General features: G+C 58.8%; 11 protein-coding genes across 11 annotated transcripts; all 11 read left to right on the forward strand.

Annotated features, from left to right (window-relative positions):
• Positions 1–56: 56 nt before the first annotated feature.
• Positions 57–632, forward strand: LMXM_14_0060 (conserved hypothetical protein; the record flags this gene model as incomplete). The annotated part of the gene is made up of 1 exon (XM_003873328.1): positions 57–632. One exon carries the CDS (start codon positions 57–59, stop codon positions 630–632), a length of 576 nt encoding a protein of 191 aa, XP_003873377.1.
• A 677-nt stretch (positions 633–1,309) lies between these two features.
• LMXM_14_0070 (hypothetical protein, unknown function) lies at positions 1,310–2,149 on the forward strand (the record flags this gene model as incomplete). Its single annotated transcript, XM_003873329.1, has 1 exon — positions 1,310–2,149. The coding sequence occupies one exon, from the start codon at positions 1,310–1,312 to the stop codon at positions 2,147–2,149; it is 840 nt and encodes a 279-aa protein (XP_003873378.1).
• A 1,024-nt stretch (positions 2,150–3,173) lies between these two features.
• Positions 3,174–4,010, forward strand: LMXM_14_0080 (conserved hypothetical protein; the record flags this gene model as incomplete). Its single annotated transcript, XM_003873330.1, has 1 exon — positions 3,174–4,010. One exon carries the CDS (start codon positions 3,174–3,176, stop codon positions 4,008–4,010), a length of 837 nt encoding a protein of 278 aa, XP_003873379.1.
• A 577-nt stretch (positions 4,011–4,587) lies between these two features.
• LMXM_14_0090 (conserved hypothetical protein) lies at positions 4,588–5,745 on the forward strand (the record flags this gene model as incomplete). The annotated part of the gene is made up of 1 exon (XM_003873331.1): positions 4,588–5,745. The coding sequence occupies one exon, from the start codon at positions 4,588–4,590 to the stop codon at positions 5,743–5,745; it is 1,158 nt and encodes a 385-aa protein (XP_003873380.1).
• Positions 5,746–6,931: 1,186 nt separating this feature from the next.
• LMXM_14_0100 (conserved hypothetical protein) lies at positions 6,932–10,021 on the forward strand (the record flags this gene model as incomplete). Its single annotated transcript, XM_003873332.1, has 1 exon — positions 6,932–10,021. The coding sequence occupies one exon, from the start codon at positions 6,932–6,934 to the stop codon at positions 10,019–10,021; it is 3,090 nt and encodes a 1,029-aa protein (XP_003873381.1).
• Positions 10,022–10,982: 961 nt separating this feature from the next.
• On the forward strand, positions 10,983–12,554 carry LMXM_14_0110 (conserved hypothetical protein; the record flags this gene model as incomplete). The annotated part of the gene is made up of 1 exon (XM_003873333.1): positions 10,983–12,554. One exon carries the CDS (start codon positions 10,983–10,985, stop codon positions 12,552–12,554), a length of 1,572 nt encoding a protein of 523 aa, XP_003873382.1.
• Positions 12,555–13,350: 796 nt separating this feature from the next.
• Positions 13,351–14,406, forward strand: LMXM_14_0120 (conserved hypothetical protein; the record flags this gene model as incomplete). The annotated part of the gene is made up of 1 exon (XM_003873334.1): positions 13,351–14,406. The coding sequence occupies one exon, from the start codon at positions 13,351–13,353 to the stop codon at positions 14,404–14,406; it is 1,056 nt and encodes a 351-aa protein (XP_003873383.1).
• A 916-nt stretch (positions 14,407–15,322) lies between these two features.
• Positions 15,323–16,381, forward strand: LMXM_14_0130 (nucleoside hydrolase-like protein; the record flags this gene model as incomplete). Its single annotated transcript, XM_003873335.1, has 1 exon — positions 15,323–16,381. One exon carries the CDS (start codon positions 15,323–15,325, stop codon positions 16,379–16,381), a length of 1,059 nt encoding a protein of 352 aa, XP_003873384.1.
• A 2,119-nt stretch (positions 16,382–18,500) lies between these two features.
• LMXM_14_0140 (putative histone acetyltransferase) lies at positions 18,501–20,078 on the forward strand (the record flags this gene model as incomplete). The annotated part of the gene is made up of 1 exon (XM_003873336.1): positions 18,501–20,078. One exon carries the CDS (start codon positions 18,501–18,503, stop codon positions 20,076–20,078), a length of 1,578 nt encoding a protein of 525 aa, XP_003873385.1.
• Positions 20,079–21,081: 1,003 nt separating this feature from the next.
• Positions 21,082–21,621, forward strand: LMXM_14_0150 (putative 60S ribosomal protein; the record flags this gene model as incomplete). Its single annotated transcript, XM_003873337.1, has 1 exon — positions 21,082–21,621. One exon carries the CDS (start codon positions 21,082–21,084, stop codon positions 21,619–21,621), a length of 540 nt encoding a protein of 179 aa, XP_003873386.1.
• An 873-nt stretch (positions 21,622–22,494) lies between these two features.
• On the forward strand, positions 22,495–23,577 carry LMXM_14_0160 (conserved hypothetical protein; the record flags this gene model as incomplete). The annotated part of the gene is made up of 1 exon (XM_003873338.1): positions 22,495–23,577. One exon carries the CDS (start codon positions 22,495–22,497, stop codon positions 23,575–23,577), a length of 1,083 nt encoding a protein of 360 aa, XP_003873387.1.
• Positions 23,578–25,654: the final 2,077 nt, after the last annotated feature.

The following is a 25,654-nucleotide window of genomic DNA, read 5'->3' on the forward strand; positions in this document are numbered from 1 at the left end:
TCGCTCGCGTGTGAAGGGAGCACGTGCACCACGTCACCTTCCCTCATTCGGTAGCAATGCCATCAAGCGTCGCCTACGTCTTGGGGACAGAAAGCTGTGGAAAGACAGACCTCGTCCACCAGCTGGAGTATCTCACTCAGGGGCTTGTGCGCACGGTGCCGACTGCCTGTACGCCGACGACGGGGCAGGAAGTGACGGAGCTCAGTATCCGCTCCCCCGCTGGCAAAGGGAAGGTCACAATCGAGGTGCGGGAGCTGGGAGGGTCTCTGGTGAACACCTGGGAGAGCTTTATTGAGTCTCGAAAGGCCAAGGACGACGGCAGCGGTGACACAGCGTTTCTTCTGATCTACGTCGTCGACGGAGTGGCTCCTCACCAGCTGCCGTTGGCTTCCACCATGTTCCGTTATCTCACGCAGGGCCGCCATGCACCCTGCGCAGGATGGCCAACGCTCATCGCCGTGCAGAAATGCGCCAGTGTAAACGCCGTCACGGCAGAGGAAGTGCGGAGCTTCTTCCTAGACGAGGCGGAAGCGCCGGTAAATGTCGACGTGGTTGAGGTAGACTCGTGGAATGGTATCGGAGCAGGGGACGTGCTCAGAGGGATCGAGGCAGTTTTTGGTGGCCTTCAGTAGCGATGGTATCTTGGCCTCTTTGCATATCGTGTATATGAGCGCCTCATTTTGCATGCGCGCGAGTGTGCTTATGTGTGCGGTGGGAAGGGGGTGTCACCCGCCGTTGCTTCGTACCTCTCAGCCTCCTCACACTCTTGTACAACAGAGCTTCCTTGCTCCCTCGAGAGGAAACAGACACGCACAACAGACGGAAAATGACCTCTCCCGGCGATCTCGCAGAAGGACTACAACAGTGACACATTTCTGCTAGAATATCGAACTTGCTCTTTCGCCTTAAAGACCTGCTATTGGAGGTGGCACCTGAAGCGCTGCTGCTCTCTTTCGCAAAACTCGATGGCGCCCCTCGTTTTCATCTATATCCCTCCTCTCTCCCGTCTTTGCCGTCTCGACCACCGCACCTGCAACTTCTGTGCTTTGGTTTTCCTGTAAAAGTGCGAAGAAATCGAGAAGTGCCTCTTGAGCGCGTTTTTTTTTGCTTTTTATACGCAAGCACACTACGTCGTGTGCCGAAGTCCTTCTCGGGGCCACTCACGGCACCTGTCGAGTTATCTGCTGATTAACCCCCTCCCTCCCTCTAGTGCATTGTTACTGTTTTTTGTTTTTTTCGCGGAGACGCATTGGACTCCCATCAACGTGCGGGTACCCACCACCACCACCACAGACTTCCTCCATTCCTCATGAGCGACTTCGAAGTGGTCTCTTCCGAAGATGAAGAAGCAGGCATGATCACCGTCGGAAGATCTGCGGAGGTACCGCCGTATGGGCATCTGCGCCCGTTCTGCAAGGGAAAGCTGCTGTGGTCCCCGGAGGCATCCCACTGGATACTCGTCCTGCTCACCCTGGCAGGTGGCACGCTACTGTTTACGCTGCTCTGGGGATCGCTCCGCTACACTTCCCCGAACATCCTGCCCAACCGGTGGATGATGCAGTTGCCTGATATCATTGTTGCGCTTCTGGCAGTGGTGTCTGCAACGCTTCTCCTGTGCACATCACTCACAAACCCAGGTATTCTGCCCAAAAACAACCTTCCCCCCTCTCTGGGCAGTTCCGCAGCGAAGGACTACTGCACGACTCTCCCCTACTGCATGACGTGCCACATCTACCGCCCCTCGCAGTCAGGCCACTGTAGGCGCTGCAACAACTGCGTTGCATTGTTTGATCATCACTGCCGTCTTCTCGGGTGCTGCATCGGTGAGCTCAATAGGCGCTACTTTCTTCTTTTTCTTGTCAGCACCGCCGCCTGCAGCGCCTTCATCTCTGCGTGTTTCGGGTACTTTGTCATCGTCGTGCCGCCGAAGGGAAACTTGGTTCTGTACATCTTATTCACCGTCGGCCTCGTCACCACCGTGCTTCTCACTCTCGTTCTTGCTGGGTACCTGCTGCACAACCTCCGCCTAATTCGCATGGGGTTGTTGCATCGTGAGTACATGAATGGCACCGCCCCGCGCAGCCGTGGTCGTGCTGGCTTCTTTGCGAACTTGATACTAGTGTTTTTTCCGAGGAAGGAATGTGGCTAATCACGCTTCGTGTCGCACTCGCTGGTACCCTCCTCCTCTTGCTGATGTATTCGAGTCGCTGTGGAAACCCCTGATGACAAGAGGGGGGACACCCCCGTGCGTGGCATCTCGGGACCCAGCACCCCACCCTCTAGCCCTGCCCACTGCCGAGCCGCCTCTGGTCGTGACAGGCTCAGGCGCCTACAACGTAGGAAGCGGGGGTCAGAACGCGCTTGCGCCATCCATATGGTGGGCAGCGTGTCAGTGTGACTCGAGCACACCCCACCTGGCCCTCACTGCCGGCCGGTGGTGAGGAGCCTGAGCCACTCCGAGAGGGATGCACCAGGTGGCGACCGGCACGATGGGCGAGCGCCTGTCCGGCGACCCGCGAGGCTGGGGGATGGGTGCAGTTTGGTGCAGAGTTCGAGCTGGGATGTCTGGGTCGGTGCACAGCTGTAACGCGTGTACCTGCGGCATGCCTCGCACCACGCGATGGGGGGGGGCTGTGGCAGGCCCGGTAGAGTGGACTCGAATTCGTGTTGCGTGGCCGAGAATTCGCAGGCTGAGCAACAAAATTGTTTTCGTCTGGCCTCTTATTGGCTGCATTTCGCTTTTTCATTATTGAACCTGCTTCCCCAATTTATTGGTCTTTCTGTGCGCATGGCTGTTCAGTGAAGGATAACACACGAGAACGGTTCCCTGGTAAGGAGGCTCTAGTGTACCCCTCCACCCTCGTGGGTGCTGTCATGCAAGTGAACTTGGACACCAGCACTGAGTTAATGGAACAGCAACAGCAACGTTCACATGCGGCAGTGGCAGTGACTCACTCGCTTCTATGCCCACGGCCACCAGCACCGCGCACCGTCGCAGCTCTTTCCAGGTCTTCTTCCCCCATGGCTCTCTCTCTCACTGGTTCCAAAGGAGCGCAGCGCCACCTCCCCCCCCCTTCGCCTGCTTTGTGCGCACACGCACGCGTCCACAAAGAGCAAGACCAGACGCAAGCAGTCAGCCTACACTCATGTACCGCTTGACGCGCACCACCACCATGCTTCGTCAATTTGTGGTGCCAGTGCGTCAGACGACGCAGAGGGCAGGATTGCCTCCGTCAACGTTGTTTGGTGTGCAGAAATGCTCTGTGAACATGAATCGCAGCGTACAGACGCGGTGGGAGATTGATAGCCAGACCGCCTCGCAGAAGCGCACTGAATACGACTTTGACAAGGAGCAGTGGATGAAACAGATGCGGTTTGCCTCTATGGACTGCATCATGGACCCTGACATCACGCCCATCCGCTACACCTCCGTCGCAGGAGTTAAGAAGGCGTTCCGGCGCTTCGTGACAATGCGCAAGCTGACGGACCGTCGCCCGGACTTCGACCCTGTCCAGCTGAAGGAGCTGTTCATCCAGTTCAAGACGCTCTCCCATGAGAAGAGCCCGGATTGCTTCAAAACGCTGCAGCGCATCACGACGCACGGAGAGGCGGACCGAATCCTTAAAGAGATCAAGGGACGCATGAACGAGGACTTTGCCAAGAAGAGCTGGAGGTCGTTGAAGCAGCAAGGAGCGAAGAGCACTTACGAGATGGAGGTAGACTCATTCGACCTGGTGACATGCTACATGGGGCAGATGTCGCAGGAGGACTGGCTTCAAATTACGTACCGCTGCGAGTTCCGCCATCGTGCGGGCAAGGAGTACGACTGGGAGACGATGATGGAGTACCCGGTGTTTGAGGTGAGACTCGGAGACGGTGTCAAGGCGCCCAACACCCACCCCTTCATCGTTGTGGGGGTGCTCAAGAAGGATGGCACCCGCTACGGTAAAGACTCACAAGACGCCGCCGACCTTCGCAAGCAGTTTGACCGCACAGGGCGGTGGTTCTGACACGCCGATGAGTGGAACGGATGCACCATCCTTTTTTTGTCGCTTGTGTGCGCTTCTCTCCCTTAGGGGTTGGACATGCACATACGCCCCTTGTGAGCCAACTTGTCGACGCTCACGTTGCCTTTTGTATGTCGCTGTGTATGTTGGGGCGGTACTGCTGTCTCACAGTTCCAGCTGCGGATCGTGCTTCGTTACGTGGCTTTTGTCGGTAAAGTTGAACAGACACGCAAGGGCGTGTGCAGGACGCGGTAGAAAGGGCAGAAACAGGTGAAGGGGTGCCGCAGAACCCACACCTCCACTTCACTGTCTCATGCAACGACACCGAGAGGCTTTGAATGTCGACTGTCTATGAACATTCTCCAGCAGACGCCGAAGAAGTGCTGTCCTTGTTCCTCCCTGTCACGCTCTTCAACCCTCACTTTCTCCTTACCCCCCCCGCACGTGGTTTCCCTTCTGTAAACGTCGTGTCTTCGCGTCGCTTGCGCTCTCATCGCCTTCAGGTGTGTGATGTGGGGGGTGACGCCACCCTGCATTAGAGCAGCACACGTTGTGTGTGTTTGCAGCTGTAGAGGGAAACATGGACCGACTCGCAGGAAGTTTCCTGAGCAACGGCGACGTCGCCAACGCCTCGTCCCTGTACAACTCATTAGAAAAGCTGAACCCAACCAGGTACAGTCGTATGGCGCGCATCTGCCGTGTGCTCCTCAACCCGCAAGGGGTGCCACTGCCGCATCGCCATCGCGACATCTGCGAAGCGCTTCTAGACCCTCTCGTGCCACCAGAAGTGCTCCTTTGTGACTCTGCGGAGAATGTCCAGAAGTCGTTTCAACGCCTGGCCGTATGCACGCATCCCGACAAGAACCCAAGCCCGAGCGCCAACGAAGCTTTTCTTAGACTAACAATGATGAAGGACAAAGCGCTGGAACAGCTGCGCGATGAGGTGGCGCGAAAGTGCGATGGAGCACCTGAGGCCTCTCCTGGCAAGGCAGCAGCCTCGAATGGACGCAAGAGCAAGCCCAAGACGCAGAAGCCTGGCCCTGCGGTGCCCACCGTAGCTCACAGGCGGCGGCCGTTGAGACCAGAGGTCCCTCTACCCGCAGCCGCTACTGCAGTTGCTTCGGACATCAACACCGTCGCCGCGGTCTCCTCCACGATTTCCCAACTGCGAAGGACCAAAATCACCCTGAACGCTCTGAAGCGGAAGGATATCGCAGATGATTTCGAAATCTTCAGCGCCACACAGCGCACCATGGCGGTGCAGTCGGAGGTGAGTCTCAGTGACGTGGAGGCGGATCACCTCGCCACCACAGTGCCGGTAATGTCCACGAAGGAGAGAGCGCGGCGCGCGAATCGTCGGCGATCGCAGTCCAGCGCCCCACAGGAAAAGACAGCTACTGTGCCTCGTGCGTCGTCCCCCAACGCGAGCCCATTGCTCTCCGGCAGCCTCTATGATGCGATGCCGGTGTCCTCACACAAACCGCCATCCCCATCGCCTCAGACATTAGAAGGTCCCACCGGGAGTGTCAAGAGCAGCGGTGCCGGTGGTCGCGATGTGTCAGCCCTCTACTCACCATCCATCCCCACTGCCGCCTTCCCCGCTGACAGTGATGCGATCCGGCGGCAGATTGACGAAGCATGTCTTCGCTTGCGAGAGATGCGCCTGCAGCATACCACGGTGCGCCTCGATCTCGACCTTAGCTTTGAAGCGTACGAGCGCAGCAAGCAGCCACAGTGAGCGGATACGTTACGCTGGCCCGAGGTTCTCAGTCGCATGTACTCGGAGGGACGTGGAAGTGACAACTGGATCGCAACGGTTGTAGCGACAAGTATGTGTGAGACTGCCTCAGCACAGGCAATATGGAGGACTTATGGCAATGGAGGGCCGCAGGAGATGCAGAGGACACACGGGTACCTTCTTGATGTAAGTAGCCTTCTGTGCTCTCTCACCAGAAGAGAGCAGACAACAACAAAAAGAGAGAGATCACCGGCACAAACGGACACACCAATCACTTAACAGCTAAACACGTGCAGTCATGTATCCTGTGGAACCTCATGGCAAGAGAGCAGGGACAGCGATGACAACAACCAGCTACACCCGCGCACAGACACACACGAAAGAGAGCCAGCCTCATGTCACACATTCAAGTATATATGTATATGTATATGCATGTATGTATCGATGTATGTATATGTATGTATATACTTATGTTCGATTCCTCAGCTCTCTCTCTCCTTTACTGCTCTCGTGTTCATGTTCGCTCATGCGCACACGTCTGGTGTGGGTGTATACCGGGCATGCTGCTCTTTTGTTTTTTGTCTGCACATCTTGTTTTCTCTACCGATAGCTGACATCTCCCTTGGTCACTCGTGGCATCTGTCAGTCGGCGGGGGGGGTTGCAACGGAAGAGAGGAGTGGGCGAATTCGGAGCGTCCAGAGGGGCAGTGGGAGCATTTGCTCCATCCTTCGCTCCCGCTGCTTTCAAGGCTCATCCCTCATAAACTTTCATTCATTCGCCTTGAAAAGGCCGCGTTTCCTACACGGTGTGCTAACAAAATGCCCTGACATCCGCATCAAAGTATCCTCACCCTCCCCTCCAGGGCACGCAGAGTGCACTTGGCTGCAGCAGCTATCACAGAAGTACAGATCTCTCAGCATGGATGTATGTGTGCGCATTGCGCCGGCAAGCCACTCAGCCGCGCACTAGGGTTGCCTACCTCTATGTCATTGTGCCTTTCATCTCTGTTTCCTGTCTCCGCCTCTCTCTTTCCTTTGCGCTTGGTGCACATGCGGCGTTGTGTGTGCTGTGACGGCCGTGTGTATGTGTGTGATGAGCGGCACTTCCCTTTTGTTTTTTTGTTTGGTTCTTGTGCCTGCCCTGTCCCTGCCAGGACATCTTGGACCGAGAAGAAGAATGCCCTCGATGAGCGTGTCACGGCAGGCGTCAAAAGTTCCCGTCACCCCAAAATGCACGAAGTTCTCAACAATTCGGAAGCTGCCCGCTGCAGAGAAAAGTACCTCTCCAGTGGCGGCGGCTCCTACAAGCAGTGACGAGCCGAGACGCCAGGTGCTCATCAGCTTCGACGTTGACGCCACCATCGACACAGTGAACTCATTGCACAAAGAGCAGCACCGCGTAAGCGAGGAGGACACCACGGACAAACGAATCGGCCGCTACCATTATGCACAGCTTGTTGCACGCCTGAATGAGCAACGCAGCCTGCACCAATCTACAGCTGTGTTTGTGGAAACAATGCTGAAGGAGGTCAACCACTCCGCCGAAGCCAGCGTTGCGATCAAAGCGTCGGCAGCTACGTGGGGACTCAAGCTCCTGGCCAAGCACGCTGGCCACAGCGCCATGAACACGGTTCTCGAATCGCTTTTGCCGGCTCTGTATTGCGAGTACGACCCGGAGAAGCTGTGCAAGGCACCCCCTGCCGTGCAGCTGCAGGTGCGCAGGCCGGACGTACTCATGGATAACCCGTACTTTACGCATTCCATGTTCGTGGATGAAGTGCAGGCGGACAAGAGATCTGCTACCAAGCTTCAAAAGTCGCTGGAGGCGGCGTTGCGTGCGAACGACCAGCGCAGAAACATTGTGTGCCGCCTTATTGAGCGCCAACGGCAGCAGCAACTTGAAGTCGCCTTCCGTTGCTGGCGCCACCATGTACGCCAACAGCGCCTCCTGCGCATGATGGGCGACAATACAGCGAAGCAGTGGGCAGAGGAGATGTTGAGGCTGCGTGTGCAGACAGTCTTTTACCAGTGGAAGCTGCTTGTAGAACGATCGCGAAGTGCGTACTTGACAGAAAGACTGCATGAAGCCGCGTTTCAGCTGGAAAACGCAAAGAATCAGTTTCAGCTGCAGTGTTACCGCGCCGATCGCCTGGTGCAAACGGCAAAGGAGGCGACGGAAGAGATGGAGCGAGTGTCGCGGATCAACGAGGACCTTCAGCGGCAAGTGGATGAGTTGAAGGAAGATCAGGTGCGCAAGGAGAGAGAGTACAAAGAGAAGCTAGCGCGAAATGTGACGCAGGTGCTGAAGCTGCTGGAGACCTACGACTCGCTGGCGCGCGTATTGCTGCATTCGAAGCAAGCGGACGAGTATTTTATGCCAGAGAAGCCGCTTTTATCTGGACACCCTCAGAGTGGTGATGGCGGTGAGGAACCATCTGAAAATGAAGGCCAGTCGCTTGAGGTGAACACTGTCACGGAGGCGAGCTGGGAGAGTCCACCCGGCTCAGCGCTGCAGTGGCTGCGGCAGTGGTGTGATGGGGTGCTGAAGCAAGCTAGCGGTCGCACGGAACCATTCAAGCCGATTCGCTCCTTCGGCGCCGACTTTTCGAACGGCGAGCGCTACCTCTACATTTTTCAGCACGTATTCCCCGATGTGGTCCCCACGGTGCTCAAGATCCACGACATGGACGTCGAATCGCGGCTGCGCCGCATTCGCGGCTACGTTGCTGACTGTGGCCTTCGCTACCGGCTGGTGCCATCAGACCTCCTGAATGAACGGGAAGATCTACTTGTGTGCTCCCTGAGCGAGCTCTACCATCAGCACATGCTACGTAAGTGGGACCAGATAGTATCGCGGTCAGTGGTGGAACTGGACGCGCTTAGGGAGGGTGACATGCAAGCGGCCCTGCTTGGGTGCACGGTCTCATCGCCAACGGAGGATCTCGCAGACGCCCCAACCGAACAGCTGGACGAGGCCGCAGTGAGGGCGCAGATTAGCGACTACGCCGAGCGAGTGAAGGCCATGAGCGAAGAGTTCAGCACGTCACTCGCAGTGGAGAACGAGGTAGTCAAGGCCAGTAGCGCTATTGCGGTGCAGGAGGCGCGCCTCGGCGGCGAGCGTCTCCAGGGGACGCCTATCCCGCTAGTGGATGAAGCTGAACGGTGCGCTTTCTGGAAGTTGCCGGCCGGCGCGTTGGATGACCTGCGCGGAGTTCAGAAGCTGAGCTCCGAGGAGAGGATGTGGAACCTAATCGTGACGCAAACGCTCCCGGAGGTGTTGCAGGCGCACGTCGACACAACGTCACGCCTCTTCTTTTTCTTTGCCGGAGAGAACGCCAAGTCGCTCTCGGAGGTGGCGTTTTGGCGCTTCGTCGAGTGCAGTGGCATGTTGGTTGGCAGCATGGAAGTTCCCATGGACTGGATAGCGAGGCAGTACGACCACGTCGTGACACCGCAGCTTGACGCAGCGCTGAGGGCAGTGGCGCGCAATCAGAGCGAGATGAGTGTTCAGAAGCTGCGCCAGGTCGCCTATCAAGAAATGGACATCCGCAGCGCAACACCACAGCAGTTTGTCGAGCTACTCGTACGACTGGCCATGGCGTCGGAGAAGGGTAAGCACGGTCTCGTCGAAGGCACGAGCCGCCTACTGCAGGGGCTGCAGCTACTCAACAAGGAAATCTCTCCAGTGGCGCGCGAGTTGCACGAGCCGGAGGCGCAGCATGTGTTGCGCTTTTTCAACGAGGATCTGTTCCGCGTGTACCTCTTTTACGTGAAAAAGCAGGAGTCCTCGCGCAACACGCAAGACGCGTCGATGGCCACCCAGTGCGGAGGCCGCTTTGCCTCGCAGATGTCGATCACAATGCTCCTCACCATGCTGGAAGACTGCCGATTCCTCCTCGACAGGAGCGGGCGGAGAAACTCTTCGATAGGCGCCTCGGTTGATTCCACGCGATCGCTCTTCTTCATCAACGCCGCGCAAGTACGCAAGGTGGTCTCCGCGTTGGGGAGTCTTTGCAAGGGGGCCATGAGCGGTGGGCTCTCGTTTAATCTCTTTCTCGATACGCTCGCGGTGTTGGCTCATCACTGGTGCCCCGACCCGCTCGTGCCGGAGCCGCGGCGCCTCGCTGGCTTCCTTGCCCACACAGTACAGCAGCTGAGTGCGCGCCACATCAACTCCACGTTACTCCTGGGTACCGTTCCGACAATTAAGTTGGAGGGGCCCAGGAACGTCGACTTCTCGCATGAGGCACGCCCATCAAATGGCACCGTCGCCTAGCCGCTAGGAAACGGCGTTGCGCTGCGTTGGAAGTGGACACTGGGACGAGAAAGAGGGAGAAAGGACAGCGACGGCGGTGCGTGATATTGGCGCCATCATTCTCGTCGCTGCGCCAAGTAGATCTGCCGGCATTCTGTGCATGTGTCTGTGTGTTGCCACAGGCTCACTCTTTCCACTCGCCTCTCTCCAGTGACCCCCTCCTCCTCCTCCCCCCTCCCTTGCGAGCACGTCGCTCGCGTGTGCACTTTTGAACTCCCCTCTCTGTTTGTTCATGTACATATCAAGGCTGTGCCACTCATCCCCCCTCCGCCTTTCTCCATGGTCGTCTCCTCGACGGCATCCACGGAGTGTAAGTGCTGATGTGCGTGCATGTGTCCATGTACTCGCTGTAGTGCACTGCCGCTGCACATTGGGGAACTCAAGGTAGCTGACGGTGGCGGTACTCATGGGGCCTTTAGGCGCGCCTCAGGCCCGTGCTGGCCCTCTTCCCCACTTGCACACGCTCCAGCGCCTCCTCTTTTGTGTTTGTCGGTGACTTCCTCATTTCCCGAGTAGTATGAAAAAGGGATAAGTGAGGCTGCCGTGCCTCTTCCCTCCCGAATTCAACCATCCAGTGGAGCCAACTCCACCACCGTTCCACATGGCGGTGGTCTTGAGCAGCCTGGTTGGTCTGCGCAGTACACAGCAGACAGCGCCGTTGCTCTTGCGTCTTTGCCACTACGCCTCCTCATTCCCCGCTACGCTCTTTTTCTACTTGTCCTTTTTCCTGCCTGGTTGCGCTCTCTCTTTCCCTCGCCTCCGCTGCTGCGGCGTCACCTGGCAGGTGCATGAAGCCAAATCTGGATGGGAGTTGTTGCGACGGTGCCGACGTCCTCGGACGCAAGCCTCTTCCCCTTTTTCCCGTTGCTTTTGGGTGCCAAGGGCAGAGCCACTCTGTCCCCTGCCTCTTGTCGTTCTGCTCATGTGGAACGGGCCAACCTACGTCATCGCGCGTGTCAGGCGCAATAGCGCGCTTTGGACTTTCCCTGCGTGTTGCACTTCCTTGGCGTCGCCTCAGCGTCGTTTTTCGTCGTGGTTCGAAGAGCAGCCCGGCGGTGGTCAGCGCAACGTAGAAGACAAGGCTGTCGCCGCCTTTGCCATCAACGCTGACAGGCTGGAGAAGGGCAAGACGATCATCAACAAGAAGGCGCATGGAATCCCTTTCCGCATATGTGATGCTGAGGCAGTCGACAATGTGTGCCGCCACCACGGGGCTGCGGTTGAGATCCACAGCGTGGAACGCTTTCTCATGCCGTTCTGGCTCACAGAAACGTCTGCCGCGGGCACCTTCAAGGCGGATCTCCTCCAGCACGATCGAATGAACATCACCCAGCCGCACTACTTTCTGTGGCTGGAGGGGCCCCGGTACCAGTTCAACTACCCGTTTGGGGAATACATGCCGATGAATCAAGTCTCCGCGTCCTACCGGGAGCCTCTTGAAGTGGTGGAGCGCTGCCTCACCGGCACCCACGTGCCGTCGATGCTGCTCTCGCGATTTGAGCTGCTGCATGAGGTGGAAAAGATGGAGCATCGACCCACCGTCATCCCCTTCACCATGTCGACTGTGACGGCCCTCTCCGTGATAGAGCGGCGCGTCAACCGCCGCGTCGTTATGGATCGCATCGACCGCGAACTCCGCAAGTTTCACGGCTCATTTCTGAAGAGCAACGTGAGCGTGACGAGCCTGCAAATGGTGGCGTCCAGTATTCGGCCTGCATTCCTGCCGCTCTTCAAGCTGACAGTCTCCACCGTCTCACACTCGACTCCAGTCCCGGCGTTCATCTGCGGCGCCACTGGCAAGGTGGTGGGGCCGGTGCTGCACGTGCAGCGCCGGAAGCGGCTGGGGCTGGCGGCCGCCGCGGCTGTTGGTACGTTGCTGAGCCTTGCGCCTCTCGTGGAGCCCGGGGTGGCCACCGCCGCGGCGTTGGCAGTTGTGGCCTCCTCTGGCTTTGTGCAGCAGGTTGTGCAGCGGGCGCGGTTTGTGCGGGAGCAGGTGCACCAGATGGCCCAGCTCAAGTCCGTCGGCGTACTGAACCTCGTCGCCGACAGCGCGGGTTATCGCTGGACCCCAGAGGAAGAAGAGAAAGAAGAGTACGAGTACCGCGAGGAGCTGCGCCGTCAGGCACGCGCGAGGGACGCCTTTGAGCAGCGCGTGAAAGAGGAGGCGGCGCGCGACCGTGCCCGAGCCCATGGTACCCACTTCGACCCGAAGAGCCGCCGCCGCACCGACTTGGCGGACGTGGACCCGCGCGGCTACTACGACCTGCTTGGGCTGAAGGGGAAGGAGTTCTCTGCCACGGCAAAGGACATCACGAAGGCGTTCCGTGAGGCGGTGCGGATGCATCACCCGGACCTGCACCCGGAGGGCGAGGCGGAGAACAAGAAGCGCCACATGCAGCGCATCATCGAAGCATATAAAGTTCTGCACAGCCCCAAAACGAAGAAGTCCTACGACTCTGGCGAGATGAGCGGCAAGTCGCAAGAGACTTCTTAGGTGTGAAGTAGGAAGACGGGCGACGGGGAGGGAGGGGGCTTCATCCATGTGCGTCTGTATTGCAGCACCTGCGCTGAGACCCCCTGAGCAGTCGCCCTCCCGCCGCACCCCCCATACCTGTCACCTTCCCCTTTCCCCCACGCTGCCGATCGTACTTTATCTCGCTTTATCCTCTTGTTCTCGTATGTGTGGGTGCATGCGTTGGTGCAGTCAAGCTCAGCTACAGGTTGAATTAGTCGCGTTTCAGTTTTCGTTCCGTGCCGGTGTACCCCCTCCTCTCCCCTTTCTCCTCAGGCCGCTTCCTCGATGTTCTCGTGGACGAGTGAGCAAAGGCGCGGTGTGGAGACATCAGTGCGTACACATACGGAATAAGCACCCTTCTGCTCTCTGTGGTGGAGGGAACTGTTGCTGCGCGAGGGACGTCATGTCGCTTTTTGATTTTTACTGTGCCAAAGTCGCGCTTTTGAGCGCAGCACAGATGCGGATGCAGCGGGGAGGGGGGCGGACCTTCGAAGCGCGAAAGGCACACCCGCACGCACCGCACAAGCGCTGGCTAACAAGTCTCCTCTCCCTTTTCCATCGCCTCTTCTATCACGGTCCACCCCTCCCCCGCCCCCACCACTCGCGTAACGCGTGCGTTTCTGTGCGTGTCGGTGTGGTTCTTCTCCCCCTCCTCCCCCTACTGTTGGCGTGAGCCGCCCTTCACCGGTACTGTCACGCATGCACGCACCCCAGCGCTATCGTACACTTCACGACAGCTTCCCCTCGTGCTCTTCCTCTTTGGATCCTCTGCATAATGACTTCATCCATGTCTGTGCCACCCCCGCCCTCAGCGGCGATACCGCTGCCTTCGTCAGCAACCGCGGTTCCGCTACCGCCCGCGGTCGCCGTTCCTCCGCCGCCTGCGGAGACCACGCCGCCTACCTCGTCAGGAGGAGTTCCCCCGCCACAGTCCGCACCGTTGGTTCCGCCTCCACCAGGAAGCGTCATTCCTCTGCCACACCCGCCATGTATCAATGCAGCCGTATCGGCAGCACCACCACCACCCTCGGCGATCGCCACGGCCCCGCTGCCTCCGGAAGTCGCACCCCCTGCTCCAACAAGTGCGGTGGCCCCACCTCCACCTGTGCAGGCGGCACCAGGGGTGACAGCCCCACCACCTGTGCAGCCCATCTCCGTTGAGGCATGGCGGACCCTAGAAAGCGCCACCCGCGAGCCGGTGCCTAACATGGAGGCTACCCGCTACCTGTCGGTGGAGGAGCGGGTGCGAGATGAGGTGTGTCGGCTCTTTATCCTCTCCGAATACGATGTGGGTACCCTCATGGTAAACATCGCACAAAGCCTCCAGCACGTGGGGCGTCATGACGTGGGTCTGCTGCGGAACGAGAACAATACAGCCTTCACCATCACCCAGTCTGCCGCGCACGGGCGGCAGGGGGACACGCTGGTGGAGCAGCGGCGCTACGCTGTTGCCGATGCGGTTGCGCGCATCAACCAGGCTGGCAGCGATGCGGAGCGCGCGTTTGCTGAGGTAGCGCAACGTGGGGCAGAAACTGCACCGCCGGCGGCACCAGTGAAGGATACCCCCACCGCTGCAGCGCCAGCGTTCCGCAAGAGCGCCTACGAACTGCTGATGGAGCAAATCGCAGCCACTCGCCGCGGGCGCAGTCCGCAGAACCGTCGCATCGCCTCTCCGGAGGAGCGGCCGAAGCGCGCAGCGGGTGGGGCTGGGTGTGTCGAGTACCCCACCTCCTACAACGGGAGCTATCTGCTACGGCGCTACGGGGGCACGTACGATCCGCAGCGCCAATACAGCCATTACCGCTACTACGGCTGTCCTCCATCGAAGTGAGGCGTTTCTTTATGTTTTTTTTCTTTACGCAGCGGGGAGGCGCACCAGAGCACAACACACACACACACACGCACGAAGGCAGTCGTCAGTGTGGCGCACCAACACCGAGGTAGTGGAAGAGAGGCGGTGTTGCACACCTTTTAGAAGCTTGATTGCAGCGCACCACAAATCTCTCGTACTGCATAGATTGACCTCACGTTCTCCTTGCTCCCCTCGTCTCCTCTTCCCTCCCCCATCGCACGAGCGTGCTTGTGTGTGTGTGTGTGTGTCTACCACAATGTCTATGGTTGTGCAGACGCGCGGTGGGGACCCAGATTAGAAGGAAGTGGTGATGTGTCAGAGATACAGCATGCACTAGGAGATGCAGATAGATTGTGACACGCATAGCGCGCCACTTGCCAACGGGCCAGCGCGCTTGGTAGATGACACCTGCTGCGCACTCAACACACCAGAAAAAAGCAGTTCTGTAGAAGAGCTATCCCCGGCAAGCCTCCATTTGGGAAGGCTCCATTGTCATGCGTTGTGCGTCCTCGATTTATCCTCGATGGGATCCAGCATGGTATGTCTTCCGACAGCGCGCATCCACACACACGGTGCTGCGGGAGCGCCGTTTCAAGCACGAGACGCCGCTCCCCAGCGCTTTCTCCTTTTCGTTTCGTTCTGCTTCGAAAGGCGCTCTTGTCGATGTTACTTGTGGAGCTGTCTACCCAGAGCCCACTCTACCCCCTCATCTCGCTCCACGCCCTCTCTCACCCGATCCTGGTAGCGCGAGCACCTCATCAGTTGGACTCACAAACACCCCACGTGGGCGAACGCACGTACAGACGTAGACAAAGAGGCACTTCCACGGAGAAACTGTCCCCACCTACACTGGCGTACGTAGCAAGCACTCAGATCTATCCTTGTCTCTCGCGGCATGCCTCGCCGAAAGATTATTATCGACACGGACTGTGGCGGCGACGATGCCATTGGCATCATGACCGCGCTGGCGGACCCCAACACCGATGTCATCGCCATGACAGCCGTCTGGGGCAACGTCAACGTGAATCAGGGAATGGAGAACATCGGCAAGCTCCTCGACGTTTTCGAGCGCGACATTCCCTTCTACAAGGGTGCCGAGGCGCCGCTCGTGTCGGATCCCGAGACGGTGCAGTGGGGCGGCTTCGGCAAGGACGGCTTTGGCGATGCGGATTTTCTGCCGTCCGCACGGGTGCAGGAGCAGTCCAAGACGCACGCCGCCCTCGCCATCACGGAGCTGCTGCGAGCGGCCAAGCCGGACGAGGATACTGTCTACCAGCTCGTCTGCCTGGGACCCCTCACCAACATTGCTCTGGCGATGCGACTTGATCCGGAAGTGTTCCACGTACTGGGCAGCGAGACGGAACCGGCCATCACAATCATGGGTGGCGCGACCGAGGCGAAGGGCAACTCGAACTTGACGTCAGAGTTCAACATGCACTGCGACCCTGAGGCAGCGTACATCGTCTTCAACCAGCGTAATATGCGTCCCGTCCGCGTTGTTTCGTGGGAAGTAACGGTGGACTGCTCCATGACGTGGACGTTCTTTGACAAGTGGATAGGCCGCCAGGAGGACGGGAAGAAGCAGCAAAACAGGTTTCAAGTTTTCATTGAGAAGGTGTTCCAGCGGCTGGAGGCCTTCACCCGTCCGCTTCCCGATGGCACCAAGGCGAACACCGGGGACGCAGAGGCGACGCAGGACAACACGTGCGTCATCCCTGATGCGGTGGCCATGGTCGCCGCTCTTTACCCCGACAGCATTCTGGATCGCTTCATCACCTACTGCACCGTAGAGCTGCACGGGCGTGAGACGCGTGGTCAAACCTGTCTGGATTGGTACGGCACTAAGCAGTCGATGGCAAAGCGAGGGCGGTGGTGCAACTGCGAGCTGATCACCCGTGTCGATAACGCTCGCTTCCTAGAGGCGATGAATGGCATTCTGAAGTACCAAGTTTAATATGCGCCCCCCGTCGCGTTGATGACGGCACGGACGCCACGCTCTCGGTATCTTTGTCTTTTCGCCCTCTGCTGTATGTGTATGCGTGGGTGTACATGGCTGGTGGGGGTGAGGCGGGGAGCGAAGGCAAGCACGTCGCTTATGCGCGCCTGTGTTGCAAAGCAGCGCTCCAGTACTCTTTTCGTCTCTCGGTCGCGTCGTGTGATGAGCCACGCGCTCTCTCCCGGGCGCCGCCTACTCCCCTCCCCTCTCCCCCCCCAAGCGGCACTTCGCCGGTGCGCCAACTGGCTTTGTCCTTGTGATTGACACATACCATGGCAAGAAGGAAAAGAGGAGCGACCCGCATGGCCAAGAAAGTTTCTGGTGCAGGTCGGCGTGTGCTTTGTTTTCATTTTTCGCTCTTCTCCACGCGTGGGCGCATATGGGCGCACATGTAAGTGTTGGGAGCACTTTCTCTTCTCACCACTCGCTCATCACACGCAGATAGGCGCCCGCCCATCTCCCCCTCCCCAAGGCAAGCATACAACTATATATGTACAAATATCGATATATATATATATATGCCTACGCATATACATGCACGAAGCTGATGTGCACATTCATTGACGTAATGATGCAAGACGACTGCTGGTGTCTTCGTCTTTTTTTTGGAGGAAGGTTGTCATCATATCAAAGGCTCGCGTCTTTCGAACTTTGTTAACCTCTCCCCCTCCACCTCCCACCCACACACACACACACAACTCCCCTCTGCCCTCCTCCCACCCCCTTCCCAGATCTCCCTCTCTGTCTGCCAGCAAACGTCGCCAGACGCAAAGAGGAACGTGCGCTTGTTCTGATGTATCGTTGTCCCTTCAAGGAGCGTGGAAAGGTGTTGGCTACAGTGCGCAGAGAGGAAGGTGAGGATGTTGATCTCATGAGAGGAAAGGGGCGAGAGGCTCCGTTGTTTGGTCCCCGCAAGCACGCACGCGCAACGCGCCTTCTTCCTTTTGGTTTATCTTTTGTTTTCCTCTTGTAAGGGCGGTTGTTTGCCCCACTGTTGTTTCTCTTCACTCCAGTATATCTGTTGATGGTGGTTGAATGTACTTGTAGGAACGACCGACTGGTTGTGAAGCTGCTGCCTCCCTCCCTCCCTCCCTTCTCTCTCATGCACTGTGGCTCTCAGGAATTTTTTATCGCCCCAACGCCACCTTTCCCTTCCCAGTATAGCTTCACATTGACTCTGCAGAGAAGAGTATAACGTTGACTAATCTTAAAGCAGCAGCGGAGGAGGGGAGAGCGGCCGCAACGCGGCGTGTGTGGGAGGTGATGGGTGGGTGTCTAGAGGGCTGTGCCATTTAAAAGAAAGCTGCGGTGATGCGCTTGTTGTGTTGGTTTGTTCGATAGTTGTGTGTCTCTAGTTTTCTAAGCTCGTCGTTGCCTCACCCCGGGTCAGGTTTCGCTCACTTTCCGAGCAAAAGAAAATGATTGAATGGCGCAATGCAAGCGTCGCACGCAGCTCCACGATACGCATCCTTCTCCCTCTCCGCGTATCCCCTAATCTCCCTCCACATATGTGGCTCGACGCGTACACAGGGAGGGGGCAGGGAGCCACTGATGTGAGGGCCTGGCGTGGCAGTGGTGCTCACAGCTTGGAAGTGGGAGGGTAGGCACGGAACGAGAGTAGCCGCGAACGGGGCAAAGCGGGTCGTTTCTGGACAACCCTGTTACTAGTGTCGACCTCGCCTAATGCAACGACTGTCCCCTCTTCTTTGCATCCCTCGTTGCGTCTCCGGCTAAACCCTCTCCTGCCCCTGCCCGCATCGCCGGCCTTGCCGCCTCATTCTCATCCTCACCATGATGGCGCACTCACGCCCCATTTCTGCCTTTCCACCCGGTCGGCAGGTGCGTGGGCGGGTGTATCTACACAGCTGTGTTTGTGTTCGTGTGTGTGTGTGTGTGTCTGCGCGGCGTTGTGCGCACGCGTGTCTGCTCACGATTGGGCCTAGAACGGGCTACAACGCCTGCAGGCAGGCACACAGCGACACGCACATACATATACAGAGGGTACAGACCCAGTCACAGAGAGAAACGCTGAAGCAGTGAGGACCAGCGGGTGAGGGGTTTCCCGTCGTCACCAGTCATGTCGAGCAGCGCCGTCCCCGCGTACGAGGGGAAACAAAAGGTTTACGCTCTCCTCAACGGAACCTTCCATGCGGCGATTGTGCTGGAGGTAGCAGAAGACGCAACAGAGGGCGGTTTTCTCTACTACGTTCGCTACGTGGAGCAGGACAGCAGGCTGGACCAATGGCTGCAGGCGAGCGACATCAAGGAACGTCACCAGGGCCGTGCACACCATGGCAACAGCAGCACACATCAGCAGTACACCCCGAGCGGTATCAAGACGCGGCGGCAGAGCAACGCGACGGAGCAGCAGAAGGCAGCGACGGCGGTGCTGACCGGCGAGGGGGCGGGTATGTCCACAGAGGTTTCGGCAAACGCGAAAGGCGGTGGTGCCGCCCCGCACTTGGTAAAAGTGTCGAAAACGCGCGCGCGACGCGATAGCGCGTTTTTCTCACGCACCAAGAACATCTACTCAATCTGCATGGGGCCACACGAGGTGGAGACGTGGTACTTCAGCCCGTACCACCTCGCCCGCCCAGAGGTGCAGCAGCGACTGCAGGCAGCGTCTCAGTGTGTGACGGGAAGCACCGAGCTGCAGTTAGTTCAATCCACCACGTCGTCAGGCGGCACTAGTGGTGTGAGCAGTGGTATCGCCGGCGTAGGTGGTGGCGGTGGTGACAGCGGGAGTGTCAGCGTAGGGGCGGGTGGGTCAGGCAGAGGGAGCGGTGCCAGTACGCGGCAGTGGCCCATCGCTACGCGCTCCTTCTCTCTCCACATATGCCCCTACTGCCTGCGACCTTTCCTTGACAACGCAGCGGTAGTGCGGCATCTCCAGCAAGACTGCCTGCGCCATCCCCCTGGCAACGAGATCTACCGCGACCCAGTGCGGCGCCTTGTCGTGTTGGAGCTGGACGGCTCGCTGGAGCCGACCTTCTGCGAGCACCTTGCTCTTCTCTCGAAGCTCTTTCTTGAGCACAAGGCTCTGGACCACGACATGACGCCTTTCCTGTTCTACGTACTGTGCTCAGTGGAGACGCACGGCCTGCAAGTGTTGGGGTACTTCAGCAAAGAAAAGCAAACCCCCGAGCCGTACAACCTGTCATGCATCTTGGTGCTACCGCAGTATCAGAGCCGCGGCATTGGTCGATTCTTGATCGAGCTCAGCTACGAGCTCTCGCGCCGTGAGGGCAAGGTCGGCACGCCAGAGAAGCCCCTCAGCGACTTGGGTGAAAAGCTGTACCTAAGCTACTGGGCCGACTCCGTCACCATGGCCATTGCCCGGGCTATGGAGGAAGGTCACTGCGTCTCTGTGGATTACCTAGTGCAGGCAACGGCGATGATTCAGGCAGATGTGATACGAGCCTTACAGCATCAGAAGCTTCTGAACGGGCATCAGCTGACCATCTCCGAGGACATTGTTGAACGGTGCTACACGAAGCGCCTCGCCAAGGAACGGGATATCACGAGCTACACCTTCTACACGCACTTGCTCAGCTGGGCCCCCGGCTTCTACGAAGAGTTCCGTGGCGTGCCGCCAGCGCCAACGTTTGTGCCTTGGCGCGACCCAAAGGCGCCCCACACGCGAGCCGGCGGTTGACGAGGGCGCGCGAGGCGCTCACAAGGAAGCAAACCTGCATCGGTTTCCTCTGCACCATCATCCTCCCTCCCTCCACCACCCCCCGACTCCCCCTTTCTGGCTGCCGCACTCGCCATGGAGCGGCTTTGAGGGAGAAGTGTGTGTATGTGGAGGAAGGGGCGAAGGGCGAGGTTGGGATTACGCTGGAACTGCCTCTCCGCTAGAAGGCGATATGACGAACCGCGATGACGACAAAGCGAAGGAGTCCGCGCCCATATGTTAGCCTCTCCGACCGCAGCGGTGTGCGATGGAGCCAACCCGTGAAGGAACCTAGCGAGAAGCTGACGTGACACGTGCGCGTGTCACATCTCTCCCTTCAGCCGCGTATCACTTTGGCCACTAGCCCGCCCCTGCACCACTCCGCGTGATAAGAAGCGAGTAAGCAAGATGTCTCTCCATGCAGCGCATGTGTGGGTGGATGATGAAAAAACAAAACGAAAAACAGCGATGTGGGCAGATGTGCTGCGACTGATGCAGAGCCGAGCATGCACATATGGACTGTGGAGGCGACGGGCGTGCTCCCTCCGCACAGATGCACCTCGTGCCCTCCTCCTCCTCCTCCCTCCTTTGTCAACCCCCTCCCCCTCTCGAGTCTCTCGAGTGCGCTGCACTGATCATGCAGTGCTGCTGTCTCCTGTTCTAGGGCACCCCATACAAGCTTATGCGTCTCCTCCCCTCGTCTCTCCCCCACATCCATCATCTACTCGCTTGCACATCTTTCCTGTTCTCCTCCCTCCCCGAGCATCGCACACATCGCATGGCTCGGTCATGTTTCTTCGAAGTCGCCGTAGCAGTTGTACAACACGTGACACCAACCCGTCTCTCCGCCAGCGGATTCACCGCCATAGCAGGCGCAGCAGTGCAACGAACACGACGCATCGCCGTCTTGTCTGTGCTTCTTACATTTTCGTGCGCATTCCCTCCCCTCACTCATCACACACGCACGCCATCTGTCGCCTTCACAATGCGCAGGGCACTCATTGCAAGCGGCCTCATGAGCCGGTGCGCGCTGGGGCACCGCTACTGCTCCACCAAGCCTGCGGGCGACAACGCGAAGCTCGACGGCTTGGCCACCGCCTACTCTCAGCTGACGCTGAGGGAAGTGTCTGACCTGCAGCGCCTCATATTCAAGAAGCTAGGTCACACCGACGAATTCTACGAGAAGGCGCTGCTGCGCGGTCTAGGCGGTGGCGGTGGTGCGGTTATGATGGCTCCAGCTGCAGCGGTGGCACCAGCAGCCGATGCCCCGGCCGCTGACGCGCCCAAGACAGAGAAGAAGAAGGTTGAGAAGCTCACGTACGACGTTAAGCTCGAAACGTTTGCGCCAGAGATCAAAATCAAGCTCATCAAGGAGCTGCGCAGTGTGACTAACCTCAGCATCGCGGATGCCAAGAAGGCAGTGGAGAAGTGCCCCGGTCTCGTGGCCACGAACATGAGCAAGGACGACGCGGAGAAGCTCAAGGGACTGTATGAAAAGCTCGGGGCCAAGGTGGAGCTCCTCTAAGCGCTGCAACGCCACAGCAGCTGCGGCATGGAATACCTGGCGTCTGCACTCATTTGGTGTGCATGTGTGTGTGCATGTGCATGTGTGCTTCAATGGCCGCAAGCTCCGCTGGTGTTCGCCCGCTTTCGTGTGCACGTGTATCGGCATGTGCTGGTGAGTGCGCCTGCGTGTATGTGTGTTTCGGATTAAGGGAAGAAGATATGGATGTATGTGTGGGAGGTGCTCGGGCAACTATCGCTGGCGTTGCTCGCTCTGCGTGCATGTGCGTCCTCCCGGGCCTGTCTGTCTTGTATGTGCATCTGTCGGTATGGATTCCGTTGATGGGCACCTCCCATACTTTCTCTGTTGTGGTGTGGTGTAGTGTTCATTCTGTGGGGGCGTGTATCTCCTCTGGACTTCTTTCCATCGCCCTCTCTTCACTGTGAGAGAGTTGGCCGCAGCCAGTAGGGATCAACATCGTCGCAGCATCCACTCGTTAGGGTCGCCCCACCCCCCTCTACGCCTGCCGCGCGCCTCCTGCGCGTTTCAATCCAGTAGTCCCAGCGCGGCAAGAGACTGTGTGAGAGGCGGGCGGATTTCCCGTGCGGGGACCAAGAGAGAGCGGCACCGCGCCGCCTACTGCCCTTCGCCAGTCCTTTCGCCTTCATCAGTTTACCGAAACGACGAAAAATGCGCACCGACGCCTCTGCCCCGCATCACCCCCTCTTCCCCCACTCTCTCTCTCTCCGCACGTGCGTGCCTCACACGCGCATCAGACTCGCTCATGCACTGGAAGTGCGCGTGAACGGAGCGCCACACAAAGGCTTTTCCCTGTTCACCTCACACACACGCACACACACGGAGAGAGACCAGCCTGCACACGCGTTTGTAGGCATGACCTACTACACAGCGAAGGAGGTCACTGATCGCCGCATCAACGAGGATGATGGCGCCATCGAGTACGCCGTGAAATGGGAGGGGTTTGCTGGCGAAATCACATGGGAGAAGCGCCACCAGCTAACAGAGAACTGTGCGGAGACAGTTCAGGCAGTGGACCAGCGGTGCATGGACGCCACGGATGAGGAACTCGAACGTTGGCGTGACTGCAAGTGGGAGCGTGGCGCGAAACGAGCGCGCGAGCCACCACCGCTAGTAGACACCACAACGGAGCCGTGCAAGCGCAGTCGATCTGTCTCTCCGGCTGCAGTTGACTACCTGGAGCAGGTGGAAGTACTGAATGGGCTTCTCCTTCGCCCTCCACGCGGCTACAGTCATGACGACGATGCGTGCGGTGCCCAGCACGTCGAGGAGGAAGGGACGATCCTGATGCTGGGCGAGGTGGTCTTGGCGGAGGAGGCGTCGGCCATCCTGAACGGCACCGGCGGCTACCGGAAGAAGCGTAAGACCGCAACCGCCAGCACCGCCGTCGTCCTTCACACCGCCCCGGCTCTAGACATCGAGAAGCGCTGGCGTGACATGCACGGACAGAGCCTCCTTCACAGCATCGAAGTCGCGCAGTCGATCACTCCTTTTCACCCGCACTTTCGCCTCCACGGGTGCGACCCGGCAACGCGGTGCGCGATGGCGCTGGAGGCGGAGCGCTCCTCACACCTGCGCATCATCAGCATCGCGCCTCCGCTCATGACCCACAGCGGCGCAGTGTTTGGGCTCCCCGTGGCGCTAGACCCTCTTGTAGGGGAAAAGGATGTGGAGCAGCTACGACAGAGCGTGCAGCTCGAGTCTCCGCTCTTTGGTAGTGCTGCTCAAGAACTTGTGAAACCTCATGTGGAGCAGATGGTTGTGCGGTACATCGTTCCCGAGGTGACGCCTGCCAGCGTTGACGACCCCGCCACACCCACCACTGAGTTGTTCCCGGTTCACGGTCGCATCGCCTCAATGCCGCTCTCGGTCTTCCGAGTGGTTTTTCCACAGCTGCTCATCGACTACTTGCTCACGAACTCCGTCGTTCTGCGTTGATAGACTTGGGCCAGATGAGGCAGCAACGGCCTGCTCACGCGCACTCTATCACTTCCTGCACCGCTCTGTGGCCAGCGCTCGCAGCGTTATCTGCTCCACCACCGATGAACACTGCGGGTCTGCGTGTGGTCTTCAGTCGGGTCCTGTGGAGCGCAGAGAAGAGAAAGCAGCACGAGAAGAATATCGGGTCCACGACTTGCCGTGAATCCCCAGTCACTCATGAGAGTTCCAAAATCATCTGTGCTGCAGCCTCCTCCGGATCCTGCCTTGCACAACACTCGGGACAGTGCACACAGGAACCACTCTCCGCGCCGTTCTTCTCACAGGTGGGCATCGAGCACCGCTCCTCCCCCGACCCCTCTCTCTCTCTCTCTGTGACGATCGTCCGCTCGAGTGCCTCTTTTTCTTCGCCTCCAGAATGCCTGCGGACGGTGAGCAGCCGCAGCAGACTCAGGCGCCACCCTGAACCCGCGCAGCACCATCGACGACGCGGTGATGTCTCGGCCTAATGGGAAAGAGCGTCGGCTCGAAGCAGCGCTGATCGCGTCTGCATTCACTCCTTCTTGGACGACAGAGGCGTCGGCCTACCTCGCTAGTCAGGTAGAGCTGACGCTGAGTCCGTAGATGAAGGATTCGACGGAACCTGTGAACTCTCTTGGGAAGCTGTACCCTCGAGTGCAGCGAAGGAGCAGTCCTGTGAGCGTCTCAATACGGCTGAGCGCGTGCACGGCAGCACGCGACGGTTTCCAACCCGATTTGACCTCTTCCTCCCTCACCACACCTCTGCTGTGTACCCCTGAAGCGGCCGTTCACAGTATGAAAGTGTGTGTGTGTGTGTGTGTGTGTGTGTGTGTGCCATCAGACTCGAGACGCCTGTCTTCCTCCGCACTTTGAAAAGGATTCGTCCGCGGCGTAGGAAGGTGCGGCGGACTGAAGCGAAAACGCACACGGCGACCATGCTAGAGGAGACGGAAAAGAAACGTGCGAGGAAGCACGACCTGTCAGCCAACGTTTGGGGGGATGCCGTGGCCGCCTCCTACACAAGACAAGTCCGACGGCTTCGAAACGTCACTGTCCACAGAGCAGGACCTCTTGCCACGTCAACTCATCGACACGCGCATAGCTGAACATTCACACGTCTCGGTGCCTGTCCACACCTACATACTTTGATGACGGGGGAGGGGGGACACCCCCGTGCGTGGCATCTCGGGACCCAGCACCCCACCCTCTAGCCCTGCCCACTGCCGAGCCGCCTCTGGTCGTGACAGGCTCAGGCGCCTACAACGTAGGAAGCGGGGGTCAGAACGCGCTTGCGCCATCCATATGGTGGGCAGCGTGTCAGTGTGACTCGAGCACATCCCACCTGGCCCTCACTGCCGGCCGGTGGTGAGGAGCCTGAGCCACTCCGAGAGGGATGCACCAGGTGGCGACCGGCACGATGGGCGAGCGCCTGTCCGGCGACCCGCGAGGCTGGGGGATGGGTGGAGTTTGGTGCAGAGTCCGAGCTGGGATGTCTGGGTCGGTGCACAGCTGTAACGCGTGTACCTGCGGCATGCCTCGCACCACGCGATGGGGGGGGGGCTGTGGCAGGCCCGGTAGAGTGGACTCGAATTCGTGTTACGTGGCCGAGAATTCGCAGGCTGAGCAACAAGGTTGTCAACTCCTGTTCTGGGAGGATGGAACTTTGTTGGAATGGCGACGGGGCTTCTCCATGTCACCAACAAAGCAGTGTATGACGGGAAACATGCAACGCGAGGAAGGCGTTGGAGGAATGTAGTCGTGCTCATGTGCGTCACACGTAAGGCCGTGCATACTGGCATCTCGCTTTGAACCGGACGCCGTCATCCTCCTCGGCGTCAACAAAGTCGCTCTCGATTCGTTTTGTCTGATGCTCGCTCGTGATCCATTCCACGAGGCTCTCGAGACCCATCAACATCACGTGTGTGTGTCTCCCAGACTGGGCCGCGGCCTCTCTCGCCCCTTCTTCTCCTTCACCCCCTGAATCGTATCTCCTTTGGGACGGTGCGGTGTCCCTCTGCCCACCTCTCACCATTGCTTCTGCCCACTCCACCCTCAT

This window comes from Leishmania mexicana, chromosome 14 (genome assembly GCF_000234665.1).
Source record: "Leishmania mexicana MHOM/GT/2001/U1103 complete genome, chromosome 14".
Lineage (NCBI taxonomy): Eukaryota > Euglenozoa > Kinetoplastea > Trypanosomatida > Trypanosomatidae > Leishmania > Leishmania mexicana.